The sequence below is a fragment of the Trematomus bernacchii genome, unplaced genomic scaffold (assembly GCF_902827165.1).
Source record: "Trematomus bernacchii unplaced genomic scaffold, fTreBer1.1, whole genome shotgun sequence".
NCBI lineage: Eukaryota > Metazoa > Chordata > Actinopteri > Perciformes > Nototheniidae > Trematomus > Trematomus bernacchii.
This window is the reverse complement of record NW_022987623.1, coordinates 59,106-77,061: the sequence shown is the minus strand read 5'-3', so window position 1 is coordinate 77,061 and position 17,956 is coordinate 59,106. Positions and strand designations below refer to the sequence as shown.

General features: G+C 44.2%; 1 protein-coding gene across 1 annotated transcript in view; it reads left to right on the top strand.

Annotated features, from left to right (window-relative positions):
- plxna2 (plexin A2) overlaps positions 1–17,511 on the top strand; it is a gene marked incomplete at its 3' end in the record, with an annotated part of 41,407 nt that extends 23,896 nt beyond the window's left edge. The window contains exons 2-3 of the mRNA XM_034132837.1: positions 10,125–11,456; positions 17,232–17,511. Of these exons, the coding sequence (XP_033988728.1) occupies positions 10,257–11,456; positions 17,232–17,511 (1,480 nt within the window). The remainder of the gene's footprint in view (positions 1–10,124; positions 11,457–17,231) is intronic.
- Between the last annotated feature and the right edge of the window lie 445 nt (positions 17,512–17,956).

Genomic DNA, 17,956 nt, shown 5'->3' with positions numbered 1-17,956 from the left:
AGTTGTTATGATGTGTTCAAATGTCATCTTTTAAAATGTAGTTTTCGTGCAAAAAACTTGAATAAACCCATTTGTTTGAAGAAGATATTTTCAAAGCAATTAAAAGAAAGATATTAGAGGGAAATATGACCCCATTTGACCTCCTTACCAGACCAATTTATTAACGTGATATTGAGTTGTTGGAATTAAATTGTGTGGCATTTTACTGGTATTTTGAGCCCATTGAATATACACACACACACACACACACACACACACACACACACACACACACACACACACACACACACACACGCTGCCCTTGTTTGGGTTTGTCTGTGTTTGTGTCTCTGCCGGTCCTTTCTCTCTCTCTCTCTCTCTCTTCGTGTTCGCTCTGCAGCACGTTAATGACCTCCCGTTTATGTAATCAGATTTCAGAGAGTGAGCCTCTCATTTATTTTATTCCAGTCTGCTCCACACAGGACGCACGACTGCCAGCTCGTCCACACCGCTGCCCCCCCCCCCCCCCCCTGAGCACAGAGGGTCGCCAAGTCCATCTGTCGCTCCAACAACTCTTAAATGTGATACAGATCTGACCGAAGAGAGGCAGTCTGAGATGTGAGGAGTGTAATGCTTCGTGCTAATGTGACCATTTTAACGAGTGGCTTCACTAAACTGCCCACAGCATGTTATTCGATGAGGAGAAAATAGTACACATTTGACTAAGGCTGCTCTCTTCTAGCCAAATAAGAGGAAGTCATTTTCTGATGCATTTTTCATACATTTGCAAGTCACTTATGAGCACGTCTCTCTTAAACAGAACATTTTAAGCGATAAGGACTTTCATTGACAAAAACATTCCTGCACAATCACAGTTTGTGACATTATCTGAGGAAATGAAAGGAGTCTGATAAATGTAAGGTATCATCCAAGTGTGATTTGACTAAACTGCTTCAAGTTTATCATTTTGATATCCTGTTGATCATGTGACTAATCAGTCATTTGGTCTTAAGCTGGCTACACACCAACCCGATTTTGGGAGTCAGAGGCCGTCAGAGGCAGTCGGGCATTCGCGGCGCCCTACTCAGGTTGGTGTGTCCCGCACCGTCGTCTCTTTACGGCACCTTTTCACACCTCCCGTGGCCGATTCAACATGTTGAATCGGCCACGGGAGGTCAGAGAAAGTCGGCCCAAGCAATCACTCTGATTGGCTGTTCACACTACCGCTGCCTGACAGTTATTGCCACTCGTCGACTGAAGTAGTTGCGGTGTGTTCGTAGGCGGGCGGCGCAGCGGGCGGCGTAGCCGACGCAGGCGACGAAGCTGACGTAAAAGTCGGGACGCCTTCGGTACGCGTTCTTTGGTCTCAGGTGGGTGTGTAGCGGCCTTGAGACACCAAAGATTTTTTATACCCTAAATTATGTTATAATGCATTTTTCAAGCATTTGCAGGTCACTTATGAGCACATTTCTGAAATGAAAGTGTTTTTTAAGGCTGTCTTTGACCAAAAAAATCCCTGCACCTAAAAGTCAAACAAGTTCAAATCCTCTGTGACACAATCTGAAAAAAAAATTGGCCAATGAATGCATCATTATAGGGTTGATAAAGTGTCATTTATGGTTAAAATCAGTGGCTTTACTCAACTGGAATTTACCTTTTATATATTTTTTATATCCATTTGTCAATTATTCCCATAATTAATTTTGGTCATAACTATATTAGATTTGTTTGTCTATTTTATGAAGCAGTTTTCCTTCATTTCCAAAAGACTTATGAGAACATAACAGAAGATTTTAAGTGAGGCTTTTCAGAGCTCTTCTTCCTACAGCTAACATGTTCAGTTGCACTCCAGTGAAAGAAATCCCCGCCTCTGTGACATAATCCCAACGATGATGTTATATTTGGAATTCCTTCTGTTTGCCTGAGATTCAGATGTAATCTCGAGCGCAGTGTGCCTCCATTTCTCCTGTCCTTAATAATTTATACAGACATGATTCATTCTCCAATCCTCCAGCCGCTGGAACACCTCATGCTGCATCCTCCCACTTCCTGTTCAGCTGGAGTGACAGGAAGCTGCAGCGAGCTTCAGGGAGGCTTAAGGGTTTGATAGATTGTGTATGGTGTCAATCAAAGCGCCTGATTTACTCCCCCTGTGTGTAATGTGTGTGTGTGTGTGTGTGTGTTGAGGTGAGCTCTGAGCCCTCCGCTGACATCCGCTCTGTTTATTTTCTTCGCCCGCCGAGGATTCGCTCGCTCCTCGACGAGGCCTCCGTTTACAATTCAGATTTATGGAAATACGTGGTAATAGAAAGCTGCTTTCAGGGGGATGACAGACAGCGATGATGATGAGGAAGTGTAGAGGAAGATCAGGATTCAACTCAATAAGAGGAGCACTGTGAGTGTGTCAGCAGAAACACAGATTGAGCAACAACATAATGTATGCTCCTGTGTGTCGGATGTCTATCTGGGCCTTTGATTGTCGGAGTGGATGTGGGGAGGGGAAATCATTTCAATAACAATGACTGAGTAATCTCTCTCAGTGCATGTCAGAGGTTTGAGGCGTAATACCAGTGTGTGTGTTTGCTCAAACAGAGTTTCAAGTGTGTGTGTTTGGGGGATCTAAAAATGAGGTTAAAGGGAGAGATTACATGCACGTGCCCATGTTTGCATTCAGGGATAAGAAGCCATGCAGAGACTCCATTATCCCCGTTTCATGACGCTTCTCTTGAACATGTGTGTGTTTAAATAATCCCATTTGATTAATAGCTCTGAATGAAGTCAGACAGACGCAGACAGGGTCGCTTTGAAATGTAATCTGTTACAATTACCTGCAAAGTAATCCTGCTAGCAACCACCAAGTTTAAGAAATGTAAAAGTAATCTGATTTATTTTATTTTGTAACTGTAAGCGAATCACATTTTTGGATCCTCCTGATAACGTAATCCCGTTCCAGTGCTGTTGAATTCTGGATTCGAAGTGTTCAGTTGTTAAACAATAATGAAAACAAGGTGTTTTCACTTGAAATAAGTACAACAATAGAACAAGTGAAAGTTTGCTTGGTAAGATGTCTTGTAATAAGAAGTGATATTTAGATAAATCACATCTTGTAATTATCTGGAGAACTCATTCTGAACTATATTTGACTAGAATCAGGAAATGTTGTGTTACAAAATAAGCCGCGAATGCTCAAAGGTTTTCTGTTTTTCTGATGTTAGTTGGTGATTTTAGAATAAATATGTACAAACATATTTGATACAACTCAAAATAAGATTTTTTGACTTAACAAGATGATGCATTGTCTAAAAACAAGACCAGTGTTACTTCTGAAGTTATTATGTCTTATAGCAAGACATATTCGAGTAGATATTAGACAAATATACTTGGCAAGATTTCAAGTTGTTCTGCTTAATTGTGCACAAGTCATTTGGTCTTAGCCTACTAAGATTTTTTTATTCCATAAGTTATTTTATAATTTATTTTTCGAGTCACTTTTCTGGTAAACACAAGAAATGAAAACGTGTCTTTACGGCTGTCTTTGACTAAGAAATCCCTGCACCTAGAAGTCAAATACGATCACATCCTCTGTGACACAATGAGTGCATCATTCAAGGTATTAAGTGGAAGTAATCTGATTTATTTTATTTTGTAACTGTAAGCGGATACGTTTTTTTGTATCCTGATAATACTGTTCCAGTGCTGTTGAATTCTCGATGCTAAGTGCTCAGTTGGAGTGTCCTCAGAGCACATGCTTAATTGTGCATTCATTCTCTGTGCTTCTTCTTCTGAATTACACCATGTTTTAGCAGCAGCTCTGAGCCTAGCACACATGGAGCCTGCAGAGAAACAAAGCAGATTATAAAAGGGAGCGTGCAGCAGAAGCAGCGACTCTCTAATCTGATTTTATGAGCTAGTTTCCTCCATTAATGTGATGGCATTTGAAACATTAAGCACAACGGAAAGGCTCCAGCAGCATCCCAGCAGGCGGAGGGAGATGCTTTTGGTTTCTGAGGGTGTTACTTTGCTTTTTCTTGGAAGCCGACGGATGGGAGCTGGCACTGGAACAGAGGACTCCATTTCCTATTGAGACAAAGGAAGTATAAATATAACTCCAACTCAACAACTGGAGAAAGTCTCTCATTATCTCTGCTCCTCACACAGAGAAGACTAATGGACTCACCTCTTCGTCTAATGGCTGTTTGATGGGCTCCTATAGAAGAAGAAGGAGATTACCCCTCTTTTTGTATTTTCTTTATTTAGTGATATAGGAGTTACAAGACAAGTGCATACAAGTACAGTGTCACAGATACACAGAAGACAGTACGGGGCATTTACAAGTAAAGACAAATAACAAATTACAAAATATACATGGTGCCAAAAAGAAAACAAAAAGTGTGTGTGTGTGTGTGTGTGTGTGTGTGTGTGTGTGTGTGTGTGTGTGTGTGTGTGTGTGTGTGTGTGTGTGTGTGTGTGTGTGTGTGTGTGTGTGTGTGTGGTGTGTGTGTGTGTGTGTGTGTGTGTGTGTGTGTGTGTGTGTGTGTGTGTGTGTGTGTGTGGTGTGTGGGTGTGTGTTTGTGTGTGTGTGTGTGTGTGTGTGTGTCCTAGCATTACTATACTTGTGGGGACCTACATCTGTTTACACAGTCACGTGTGGGGACTCGCCTCCCTTATGGGGACATAATGGAGGTCCCCATAAGGGGAATCATTAATTTTAGGGTGAAGACTTGGTTAGGGTAAGATTTAGGCATGTGTTGGTTAAGGTTAGGATAAGTCTCCAGGAAATGCATGTAAGTCAATGTAATGTCCCCTGAAGTGATGTATACATGGTGTGTGTGTGTGTGTGTGTGTGTGTGTGTGTGTGTGTGTGTGTGTGTGTGTTGTGTGTGTGTGTGTGTGTGTGTGTGTGTGTGTGTGTGTGTGTGTGTGTGTGTGTGTGTGTGTGTGTGTTATAAATACATGACAAAATAAAAAATGATATGAGTATCAATATAACAGTCATGTATCCTGGGGGGGGGGGGCATGTAAATAGTAGCATGACCTTAAAGAAGTAGAAAGCGGTGGCGGCTGATATCGGAATGAGGATTATGGATTAACATGATCAATGAATGGGTTCCAGTACCCCTCCTAACATCCAGGTCCATGAGCAAAACGTTTGTTGATTTTTGTTGTGTTCCGAGCTGTCTCTTTAATTGGCAGTGTATCACTTCTCCTTAAAGCATTAGGATTTCACGCTTTACATTAATGACTCAGGGAATAACGCATTAATCCAAGGCGTGAAATCACAATCTGCCTTTTTTTCTTTCTTCCTCTTCTCCCATCCAACAGCAATGGATTTATAGCTGCGTAAACGGATTTCTGGTTTATGTTCTTTATCTTTCGCGGCACAATTGCTGTAAATATGAATTTGAGAGATCAAGGACATGTGGCTTGCATTGTTAAGAAGCTTTATGGTGACGAAGAGGGAGAATACAAATGAAAAGACCTGCTTCCTGTTGCAGGGCCACAGAGGTTTGACAGCTGCTTCTGATCCAGAGGACACTTCCTAAATCCAGATTCTGGCTCTGTTCAAGCCACGGGTTGCAAAGCTCTTCAGGTCATATTCTCTCATTTCTGGAGCTTTCTGCTGCGTCTTTTCACGAGATAATCAGACACAATGCAGCTCCTCTCAGGGACCGGTTTGTTGAACAAGCGCTCAGAAGCTTCGCGGCTAACAGCGTGCCAAAACACCGCTCTGTGTGCCTGACTGTTCATTATGTATGGGAAGTTTTGCTACACACAAAAAAAAACCTGGCTTTCCTCCGAGCCATGATCACAGCCTGTGCATGTGCAGGAATGTGAGTCTCTCTTCTCTCTTTCCCTGCCTCCACGTCTGCCAAAGAGACTGTGGGATGAGGATGGGAACGCACCAGCAATGATCCTGATACCCTGAGGATTCTTTATATTCTTATGTCATGTAACACGCTTGAGTTGTTGACAGTTTGTCAGAAACAGGATGTGTTTTCTGATGACATCTGTTCTCTGTGTGTTCAAACACTGCTGAGGTAATGTGCTGACTTTCCCTCAGTCATGCCCTCCTGTCCTTCTGGGTCAGTGGGTAACAGTCTCAGTATGAATCACTCCTGGTTGCATTTATATGTTAATTTGCTTCTCGCTAATTCTGACTCGTCATAAACAACAGGAAGCGTTGAAAGGCTGATGCGGCGTTGTTTCTTCTTCTTCTTCGGCACAGAGGAGTGTCTGTCAAGTGCAACAAAGAGCTGGTCATGCAATCACTTCAAACAAAGACATTTCCTGGATCTGTATGAAAGGATAACCTTTATTTACAGCGTGCAGTCGCTGCCTCTGCAGCTGTTGCCCCAACATGAGGGACCCATGCATACATCTGAGGGGCAGGAGAGGCAGGAAAAAGGCGAGGAAGAGAAAGATGGATGGGAGTAAATGTTGTATGCACACATACGATTAAGGGGCGGGGGTGTAGCGGGAGCTCTAAAGGGCAAAAGGCTGCGGGGCTTGTGCAGAGCGCTGGCTCAGCAGGAGGCTGATTATACCTCCAAAGGGATCCACTTTGCACATCTAGCATGTACAAACTCAAACAAAGGAGCATGGCAGCGTGCAGGCAGCTGTACGAGAGGGGGGGTTGGGGTGGGGGGGGGCTGCTTTCTGCTTTTTTTCAGAAGCAATGGCACTTTTATGACCATGCTAATAAAGTGCTTCTGGGACGGAGCGCCTCACACACGCCTGGAACAGCTTGACTGGGCCTTAGGAGCCGTGTTTATGGACGCCTGGATCAATACTCTCCCCGAGGGTCTATATTTAAGTCTGAGCTGACTAGCGCACCCGTTGATCAAAAGGGGGGGGGGGGGGGGGGGGGTCGAGAGGTCATTACCAAGTCTGGAATAAGGGCTCGAAAGGGCAGACACACATCAGCAAATCAAACCTCCAAAAGTGGCTGAAGTGGCTGCACGATAAATCATGTTTTTTTTAATCAAAATCAAAGTATGGACTAAGAGAGTCCAAACCCTACACACATTAGTAGACAGACTTACAAAAATAACCTCGTTTGGTTTAAATCCTCAATGTGGTTATTTTAAAGGGGCCCTATTATTCTGTTTGGGGGGTTTCATCTTTAAAGTAGAGACACTACATACTGATATACACCTGAACATCAGCAGGAGAGGACTCTTTAAAGTAGAGACACTACATACTGATATACACCTGAACATCAGCAGGAGAGGACTCTTTAAAGTAGAGATGTACCTGAAAATGAGCAGAATAGTGCCCCTTTAATAATTGAAATGATTATAAGAATATTTTAGCTTAATATAATCATTTCCTCCAATATTGCAAATCATATCACAGTTGCAACTTCAGTCAAATATTCTTAATTAGTTATTTTTCCAACCCGTGCTGCCCTGCTCTCCTTCTTCTATCTCAAAGTGTTTGTTAATTCTCGCCGCATCTCTCACCCTTGATTCCCTGCACCCCCACTGCCGGAAAAAAATGCAAATGTGGAAAGCGTGACAAACGATGCAGGTCCGTCTCTGACACGCTGAGCCCCCCCCCCCCGGCGTCCCCGTGCCGATCCCCAGCTTACCTCCGCGGTAATTACCCTTGTTGGATCGCTACGCCTAATCATACTTCATTTTGGGATGCTCTGCCATTGTCTCCACATGTTAACCCTCCGACGCTCGGTTCTGATGGAGCTCTCTGATTATAATAAAGAACGAGGCAACATACTCTACGGAGGAGGTGTGCAGATTAAAAACGTGATTGTTGTGCCGCTGGAGATTAATCCCTTTACGGTTCTAATCGTGTCAGCAGGAGATGAATAGCATAAAAAGGATAATAAAGAACGTAATAGAAATGTTTTAGAAGAATTAAAAGGTTCAGACTTCTGTAGAAAGCCTCAAAGAGCACAGAGCGAGGGGAGGGGATGGGGGTGTGTGAGGAAGTGGCTCCAATTTGTTCTCACTTTGTTCCAGTAATAAGATCCAGGCCTAGCTTTTCCACTGGCCGGGATAATGAAGTGCTGGGGACGGACTCACGGTCTCTGTGGCTCAGAGTCGGAGGGATGAATGGCAGACTGAGCCTGATGTATGTTTTTTTATAGATGGATGTAGAAAAGAGACAAAAGATAACTGTGTTGAGAGACAACCGTTTCAGCTGTTTGCTCGTTAGAGGGGCTTATCTAGTCCTCACTCTTGTGTTATTGTTCGATTTTCGGCGCTTTCATCCAAATATGTATTCATGGTTAGGATATGGTCACACATTATTTTTATTGTAAGATCTTTTAAGATTGAAATCAAAGTAATATTTTTTGTTAAGCATGCAAATAACAACATCAGGGCTCTCTTTTATGTCATGATAATGTGCTAATGTTAATTATGTATCTCCTTAAGAACAGGGTGTTGCAAGTTTAGAAACTTAAGCTTGAATTAGTCAGTATGTAGTGTCTCTACTTTAAAGAGTCCTCTCCTGCTGATGTTCAGGTGTATATCAGTATGTAGTGTCTCTACTTTAAAGAGTCCTCTCCTGCTGATGTTCAGGTGTATATCAGTATAGTGTCTCTACTTTAAAGAGTCCTCTCCTGATGATGTTCAGGTGTATATCAGTATGTAGTGTCTCTACTTTAAAGAGTCCTCTCCTGCTGATGTCCAGGTGTATATCAGTATGTAGTGTCTCTACTTTAAAGAGTCCTCTCCTGCTGATGTTCAGGTGTATATCAGTATGTAGTGTCTCTACTTTAAAGAGTCCTCTCCTGCTGATGTTCAGGTGTATATCAGTATGTAGTGTCTCTACTTTAAAGAGTCCTCTCCTGCTGATGTTCAGGTGTATATCAGTATGTAGTGTCTCTACTTTAAAGAGTCCTCTCCTGCTGATGTTCAGGTGTATATCAGTATAGTGTCTCTACTTTAAAGAGTCCTCTCCTGATGATGTTCAGGTGTATATCAGTATAGTGTCTCTACTTTAAAGAGTCCTCTCCTGATGATGTTCAGGTGTATATCAGTATGTAGTGTCTCTACTTTAAAGAGTCCTCTCCTGCTGATGTTCAGGTGTATATCAGTATGTAGTGTCTCTACTTTAAAGAGTCCTCTCCTGCTGATGTTCAGGTGTATATCAGTATGTAGTGTCTCTACTTTAAAGAGTCCTCTCCTGCTGATGTTCAGGTGTATATCAGTATGTAGTGTCTCTACTTTAAAGGGTCCTCTCGTGCTGATGTTCAGGTGTATATCAGTATGTAGTGTCTCTACTTTAAACAGTCCTCTCCTGCTGATGTTCAGGTGTATATCAGTATGTAGTGTCTCTACTTTAAAGAGTCCTCTCCTGCTCCTGTTCAGGTGTATATCAGTATGTAGTGCCTCTACTTTAAAGAGTCCTCTCCTGCTGATGTTCAGGTGTATATCAGTATGTAGTGTCTCTACTTTAAAGAGTCCTCTCCTGCTGATGTTCAGGTGTATATCAGTATGTAGTGTCTCTACTTTAAAGAGTCCTCTCCTGCTGATGTTCAGGTGTATATCAGTATGTAGTGTCTCTACATGTCTCCATGCTTTAATGTTCACAAAGCTCTTTATTGTTCTCATACTGCCTGTGCTGCAGCACCTCTTTTCACCCTCTGTCTGAAACCAGAGCCCAGTCTGCTCTGATTGGTTAACTGGTCGTCTCTGTTGTGATTGGTCAACCTGCTTAGAGATGTCCTGCCTCTTAGCCTATTACGTACAATGGGTTGGAGTGCTAGCCAATAGAAGCGCAAGTGTTACATAGTGATGAAAGGGAACCCCCCAAAAAGCCTAATAGGGCCTCTTTAAGTCTGATGAGTCATTGCAAAGACTCCTCCCAGGCTGTATGTGGAGTTGAGTTGTTAGAGTGCTGTCTCACTGTGAGTCAGTGTGAGTCAGTGTGAGTCAGGTCAGGATCATTTCCGTTCCTGTAACCTGCCTCTCTTTGTCCAGCGGGTCCTCGGCAGCGTTATGGTTTCCTCTCATTGTCTCCTCTGCAGCTCATCGCCTCACTGAGGATGACCGCTGACCTCTTCCAACAGTGAAAGCTAATGAAGAGCGTTTTCCACTTGAGTCAGACGTGTTTCCTCCGCAGGATGTTTAGTCATACTGTGATATCTAACACTCTTTTCTTTTTGTTTTGTTTTCCAGAAACATGTGAAGACCCCCGTGGAGATTTGACCTGCACGTTAGCCTTCAGAACAAAAAAGGCAAAGCTCCCCTCTCTGCTTCTTCCCATCGTCCATTTTCTCTGCTTCCAGTTTCCTCGCGGAGCCGTTAATCATGGAGGGCCGGCGGGCTTCACGCAGGACTTTATCAGCGGACCCTAAAGTTGGAGCGTTAGCCACTCTGATTGGCTTCTGGCTCTTAGTGGCCCCCGCTTTCTGCACTGGGCAAACATTCACTACTTTCCACCCTGAGCGTCGGGACTGGCTCTTCAACCACCTGAGGGTCCACCAGACAACAGGTGCGCTTTACATCGGAGCCGTTAACCGTGTCTACAAGCTCTCGGGCAACCTGACCCTCCTGGTGTCACATGATACCGGCCCAGAGGACGACAACAAGGCCTGCTACCCACCCCTGATCGTCCAGCCCTGCTCCGAGCCCCTGGTCTCCACCAACAACGTCAACAAGCTCCTGCTCATCGATTACTCCCAGAACCGGCTGCTGGCGTGCGGCAGCCTCTACCAGGGAGTCTGTAAACTCCTCCGATTGGACGACCTCTTCATCTTAGTGGAGCCGTCCCACAAGAAGGAGCACTACCTCTCCAGCGTGAACCAGACGGGCACCATGTACGGCGTCATCGTGCCGTCGCAGGGCCAGGACGGCACGCTGTTCATCGGCACCGCGGTGGACGGGAAGCAGGACTACTTTCCCACCATCTCCAGTCGGAAGCTGCCCCGGGATCCAGAGTCTTCGGACATGCTGGACTACGAGATGCACACCGACTTTGTGTCCTCGCTTATCAAGATCCCGTCGGACACTCTGGCTCTGGTGTCTCACTTCGACATCTACTACGTGTACGGCTTTGCCAGCGGCGGCTTTGTTTACTTCCTGACGGTGCAGCCGGAGACGCCGGAGAACAGCATGTCATCGAGCGGCTCCAACAACGACCTCTTCTACACGTCGCGCATCGTCCGCCTCTGCAAGGACGATCGCAAGTTCCACTCCTACGTCTCCTTACCCATCGGCTGTGTGAAGAACGGCGTGGAATACCGTTTGCTTCAAGCCGCTAACCTAGGAAAGCCGGGGCGTCTCCTCGCCGCCTCGCTCAACATCAGCGCCACGGACGACGTGCTCTTCACCGTCTTCTCGAAGGGACAGAAGCAGTTCCACCGGCCGCCAGACGACTCGGCGCTCTGCGTGTTCACCATCAAAGACATCAACGCTCGCATCAAGGAGCGCCTGCAGTCCTGCTACCAGGGCGAGGGAAACCTGGAGCTCAACTGGCTGCTGGGGAAGGACGTGCAGTGCACCAAGGCGGTGAGTTCCTGCAGTCATTTCACCTGTTTCTGAATGTTTACATGTTGGAATAAGGTGTTGTTTTATCTAAATGCCACAAAAATGACATAATGATCACATGTTTTATTTACATGTATAGCATATTTGGTGTCAAAACTGAATCCTGACTAAACCTTTACATACACCAGTCTGTGATAATCCATTCAGATATGTTCCTCTGATTATGATGTCTTTATTTAACAAGGACAGTGCATACAAAAAGATTAATCACATTTATCAGTAAAACTATAACGTTACTAAAATACAAATCACCGTCAAATAAATGTTGAGAAAAAGACGTATTTTATGGTCCACAAATTCTACTTTTACTCAAATCTAAGGATTAACATTGTGTGATGAGGTCTATATTGGCCATGCATACAAATACATTAATAAATACCAGCAGATTTACGAGTACAACTTTAATGTTAGAGTTCATGAAAAAGCAAATCACAGTCAAATTAATGTTGAGAAAAAGAGTGAAAGTCTAGTCAAAATAATTCAAAAAATGTCCTTTTATTTAACTCAAAGCTAAGGATTAATGTTGTGTGAATGGGGTCACATATACTATTTATTACCTATACAATGAAATATGCATTTTGCACGTGGCTTATTGGGATATGTCACCACTCCGACAGTTGACTTTTGCACAGATAACTGAGCGTGTAGTGAGATCCCATAGACTTGTTTTCTGTCCGAGATTGAATCAGCTTTCAACCAATGAGAGGCAAGAGGACCCTGAATGGAGCAGAAACCCCCTTCTTGTTTCCTCCCCTCTCGAGCAGTTTGGGAATGACCAAAACTTCTCAATGAGCCGAGAAGCATTTAGAGTTTTTGAGGGCGTGTGCTGTAATGAAAATAAACACAGCAATCCTCCGTTAAACGCTCTTCATCGCTTCGGATAACACTCTGTCTGTTATCAAATGACTCACACACTACATGTGATTTTGTCAAATTGTTTTGCGGCTCTGATATCACAGAGCGTCCACTTTCCAGTGCATTTCAATGAGATATGAAGGACAGGGGAATGTGTTTCTGCACCACCATCAAAGCCATCAAATCTCCTCGAGCTAAATACAAACAAATGCAACCAGATAAAGTAGTAATGGGGGGGGGGGGGGGGGGGGGGATACATGGTGTAAAGCAAGGCCATGTATCTGCTGCATGTTGTCAAGGAGAATTAAGTTTCTTGATTCCCCCCGATCCCAGGAGAGTCCTGTCCTCTGTGCTTTCATGCTGTAATTGCTAATAGGAATTTAGGAATATTCAGACTTAATGATGTGTGTGTGTGTGTGTGTGTGTGTGTGTGTGGGTGTGTGTGTGTGGTGTGTGGGTGTGTGTGTGTGTGTGTGTGGGTGTGTGGGGGTGTGTGGTGTGTGTGTGTGTGTGTGTGTGTGTGTGTGTGGTGTGTGGTGTGTGTGTGTGTGTGTGGTGTGGTGTGTGTGGTGTGTGTGTGGTGTGTGTGTGGGTGTGTGTGTGTGTGTGTGTGTGTGTGTGTGTGTGTGTGTGTGTGTGTGTGTGTGTGGGTGTGTTAGCTTTAATGATACCCCTTACTAGGATGAGAGCCACTGATCAGCGTCCTTTGTTGCTAATCCCCCCGGGGTCACTCGATCGACCACTCTTATTAAAATCAGAACATTCCCCATTAGCACGATGTCAGAGGTGATTGACAGGAGGAGAAGGGGGGGGGGGGGGGAGTGTATGCAGATGACATTGCTACCTAGCTGTGGGAGTTTAAATTAGCACCTTTTCCACAAGAAGTCCCAATCATCTCAGTGTGCTGTGGACCTGCAGAGCTGCCCCTCCCACTCTAATCTGCACACACACACTGCACACACACTGCACACACATACTGCACACACACTGCACACACACTGCACACACACTGCACACACACACTGCACACACACTGCACACACACTGCACACATACTGCACACACACTGCACACACACTGCACACACACACTGCACACACACTGCACACATACTGCACACACACTGCACACACACTGCACACACACTGCACACACACTGCACACACACTGCACACACACTGCACACACACTGCACACACACTGACAATAACTGCTTTTACATTACACACCGAGGAAACACACACTTTTCATGTCTTTTCCCAGAGATAAGAAACACAGAGCATGTCCTCGTGCTCAGTGAGCAGCCACTAAAGCCACAGTATGACAATAGAAGTCTATGAGAAACCCTAGTATGATTTCTTTGGGGTTCTCCCTTTCTTGTGTGTGTTATAGGTTTTAGTGCATGTAAATGGTCTGCAAAGGCTCAAATCCATGTGTTCCCTCCAGCGAGAGTTTCTCTTATCCACACAAATATTATTGTTTATCAACTGCTCACTGTGAAATCTTGAAGAACACCGTTTTTTCTTGCATGTATTCTTGTACCCACATCCATAAGAAACACAGAGCATGTCCTCGTGCTCAGTGAGCAGCCAATAAAGCCACAGTATAATATGGATTATGCAGATACAAGTCAATGGATGAGGAACTCTTAAAGCCTATACAAATTACATTTACCCACTTGATATGTCAGCCATGCTCACGTCGCCCGCTTGCTGTTGAATCCCCCCCGCTCGCACAGTGTGGCGGCTTTAAAGTGTTCCACATGTTGTGTTTCTTGAATAAACATATTCCCCATCCTCACTGTGCGGTATTTTTAGAGCCTCAGATCCATGCAAACATGAGGTGAGATCGACCCCAGAGACGGTGTGTGTTTTCTGGGTCCTCTTTAAGTAAATCACACATACCTGGGCCTTTCCTGTGGTCCGCTTCTAACAGCAGGAAGCCTTAATTACACACTCAGCTCGCGTTGCCTTTTGCACACGTTCCTCTGAGTGTACATGAGGCTGGGATTCAGACACAGCAGCCAATCAAAGATTGATGGTCCAGCCTGCTGCCATCTGGAGACTCACAGCGTCTCTGCCATGATGGGTTTCCTTCTCCTTGTGTCTCTTTTTGACGCCGTCATCCTATCGCTTTCTGCTTATACCCTTTCAACTCATTATTATCGTATTGAGAGGAATCCTGTAATGCATCCATTCAGAAGACTGCAATCTTTGTGTTATTGTTTTACAGGATTATGTTGAAAACTCGTTCTCTTGCATAGATTAAATACCGTGTTGTTCGATAAGGATTATTCACACAGGGTCTATTTTAGTCTCGGCTACAGATCTGAGACTGTTCTCCACTGCTGGGGAGATCTTTTTACGATAAGGCAGGGGGAAGCCAAAAAAACACCAAGTAGGTGTACGAGAAAAACTCCTGCAAGCTCAGGGACTCCAGGGGATCTGAGTCTGCCAGGCGTTCATCATCTAAACAATCTAGATATAATCACCAGCAAATGCTCTGCGTCCCAACAGAGCTGCAGCCTTTCAGTCTGCTCCCCATCGCTCAGTCTGATCTGCATGTTTAAAACTAGCTTTAAGGAGTTTGACGAGCATAAGAGAATGGAGTGCATGTTTTAAATACTGCAGCACGGCACTCTGAGCTATTTTAGGACGAGGAAAGCCATGAAGTGAAGAGGGGGGGGGGGGGGGGGGGGGGGGAGGAGGGACTGTACGAGCGGAGGCGATTGTCTCCTGTCAGCAATATTGCTGTTGTTCCGCTCATGAAATCTGTGCAGTAAAGACAGGCTTTACTGCCGTGGCGTAGAGAGAGGATGTCTCAGAGGACGTGTCACTCAGCAGAGACTGATATAATATACAGCGCAGGCATTAAGAGAGGGGGGTATATATACAGTATATATATATATATATACAGGCTCGGGGAGTAGTGGATAACATATAACGGGATTATCAGGATGATAGCTTTATCTTAAACTTTAAACTTTTAGCTTGAGCCAACGCTAACTCTCACTAAAGAAAAGAAGGAAGTGAGATGGCTCAACTATTCCTATTTGTATCTTTTGAAGAACTCATATTTGGCATTTGACTTGCTTTGTGCAAGCGGGCAATCCTTATTGTGAGCCCTGTAATCAAATATGTCTCCCTCTTTCTCAATTCACATATTGAGTAGGTTAGTAAGAGGTTGGGAAAAGCTATCACGTCCCTTTTGGATTTGATATTTAAAGGACAGCAAAGAAATGCAGATGATCTGAATGCAGCACTACGGCTTGCAGTGTGAGTGTGGCTTAGATAAAGTGTGGCCGTCTCCTTTGACTCCACATGGCACTTTGAGGCCACTGTCTCTGTCTCTGTGACCTGATTCAACTCCAGACCTTTACTCTGAGACACTCTGCAGCATCCAGCTTTCACTATCAAAGAAATGCGGTACAATCACTCCCAGCAACTGCAGTAATGAGACTTTATGGCGGTGATTATTTGCTAATGAAAAGGTAAACACGGCTCCCGGCTCAGATGCATATCTCAGTTTCTCGGTGTTATCATGCAGCCAGCGTCTTCGTGCACAGTGTGATGAGAGGCCGGGGTAATGAGCCTCGAGGAGAGCAAGGTGGAGTTATTCAGGCGGAGCTGAAACATGTCTGCCGAGCGGAGACTCACCTCGCTCTGACCCCCCCCCCCCCCTCACCTGCCTCACCCCTCGTTTCCGACTCTCAAACTGCAACACAACACTTCCACCCACGCTCTGCCTCTCTGTCGCTGTTAAAAAAATCTCCCTGGTCACCGACTTGAGCTTCAATCTAAGGATCCATGTATTTCTGATCCTCTCAAGAATGGAAGTAGTCAAAACAAAAAAAGAGAATTCGTTAGTATTTTTCTCAAAATCTCAAAGATCTGACTTTTTCTCAAAAATTCTGACTTTTCTCAAAAATTCTGACTTTTCCCCAAAATTCTGACTTTTTCGCAAAAATATGACTTTTTCGCAAAAATATGACTTTTTCTCAATAAATCGAAAAATTCTGACTTTTTTTTAAAAATCTCAAAATTCTGACTTTTTCTCTGACTGAATACTTAAAAATGTTAATAATCACTCGTCACCGGCTTGAGCTTCAATCTCAGGATCCATGTATTCCTGATCCTCTCCAGAATGGAAGTAGTCAAAACAAAAAAAGAGAATTCGTTGGTATTTTTCTCAAAATCTCAAAAATTCTGACTTTTCTCAAAAATTCTGACTTTTCCCCAAAATTCTGACTTTTTCTCAAAAATATGACTTTTTCTCAAAAATATGACTTTTTCTCAATAAATCAAAAAAATTCTGACTTTTTTAAAAAAATCTCAAAATTCTGACTTTTTCTCTGACTGAATACTTAAAAATGTTAATAATCACTGGTCCCCGGCTTGAGCTTCAATCTCAGGATCCATGTATTTGTGATCCTCTCCAGAATGGAAGTAGTCATCACACACAGAGCATCAACTAATTCCTGAACAGTGTCCTTCACATGCTGATATCCAAGAGAGGGAGTTACACAGTCACAAGATGGAGGAATAGAAAGCAGTATTCAATGTTTACTTCAGATTAGCTCCACGTCAGAAATGATCATGCTTGTCATATGTCTATCTCCATAGAGGCTGAATCATCATGTTAATCACATAGCTATCATATGCCTCAAACAGTCCTGATGCTCTTCTAGGTAATCATACATCCTGTCATGTACACAGCTACAGTTGATACCTTTGTTATCATGTGGACTCTCATATTGGAAGAGGACATTCAGTATTTTCCCAACCGTCGCCTTCATCTGATTTATTTCACCATATATATATGTATTCTGCATTGTTGGAGGAGCTTGTGACTCACGCTTCTTTATCTCCCCTCTGTGTGCAGCCGGTGCCCATCGACGACTCGTTCTGCGGTCTGGACATCAACCAGCCCCTCGGGGGGTCCCAGCTGGTCACCGGTCACACTCTGTACACCGAGACCCGGGACCGCATGACCTCTGTGACCTCGTACGTCTACAACGGATACTGCGTGGCCTTCGTGGGAACCAAGAGCGGACGCCTGAAGAAGGTAAGCCCACGTTTTTGTGCATGTAAATGGTCTGCAAAGACTAAAATCAGTCGCTTGGGGCTCTGGTTTCAGACAGAGGGTGAAAAGAGGTGCTGCAGCACAGGCAGTATGAGAACAATAAAGAGCTTTTTGAACATTAAAGCATGGAGACACTACATACTGATATACACCTGAACATCAGCAGGAGAGGACTCTTTAAAGTAGAGACACTACATACTGATATACACCTGAACATCAGCAGGAGAGGACTCTTTAAAGTAGAGACACTACATACTGATATACACCTGAACATCAGCAGGAGAGGACTCTTTAAAGTAGAGACACTACATACTGATATACACCTGAACATCAGCAGGAGAGGACTCTTTAAAGTAGAGACACTACATACTGATATACACCTGAACATCAGCAGGAGAGGACTCTTTAAAGTAGAGACACTACATACTGATATACACCTGAATATCAGCAGGAGAGGACTCTTTAAAGTAGAGACACTACATACTGATATACACCTGAACATCAGCAGGAGAGGACTCTTTAAA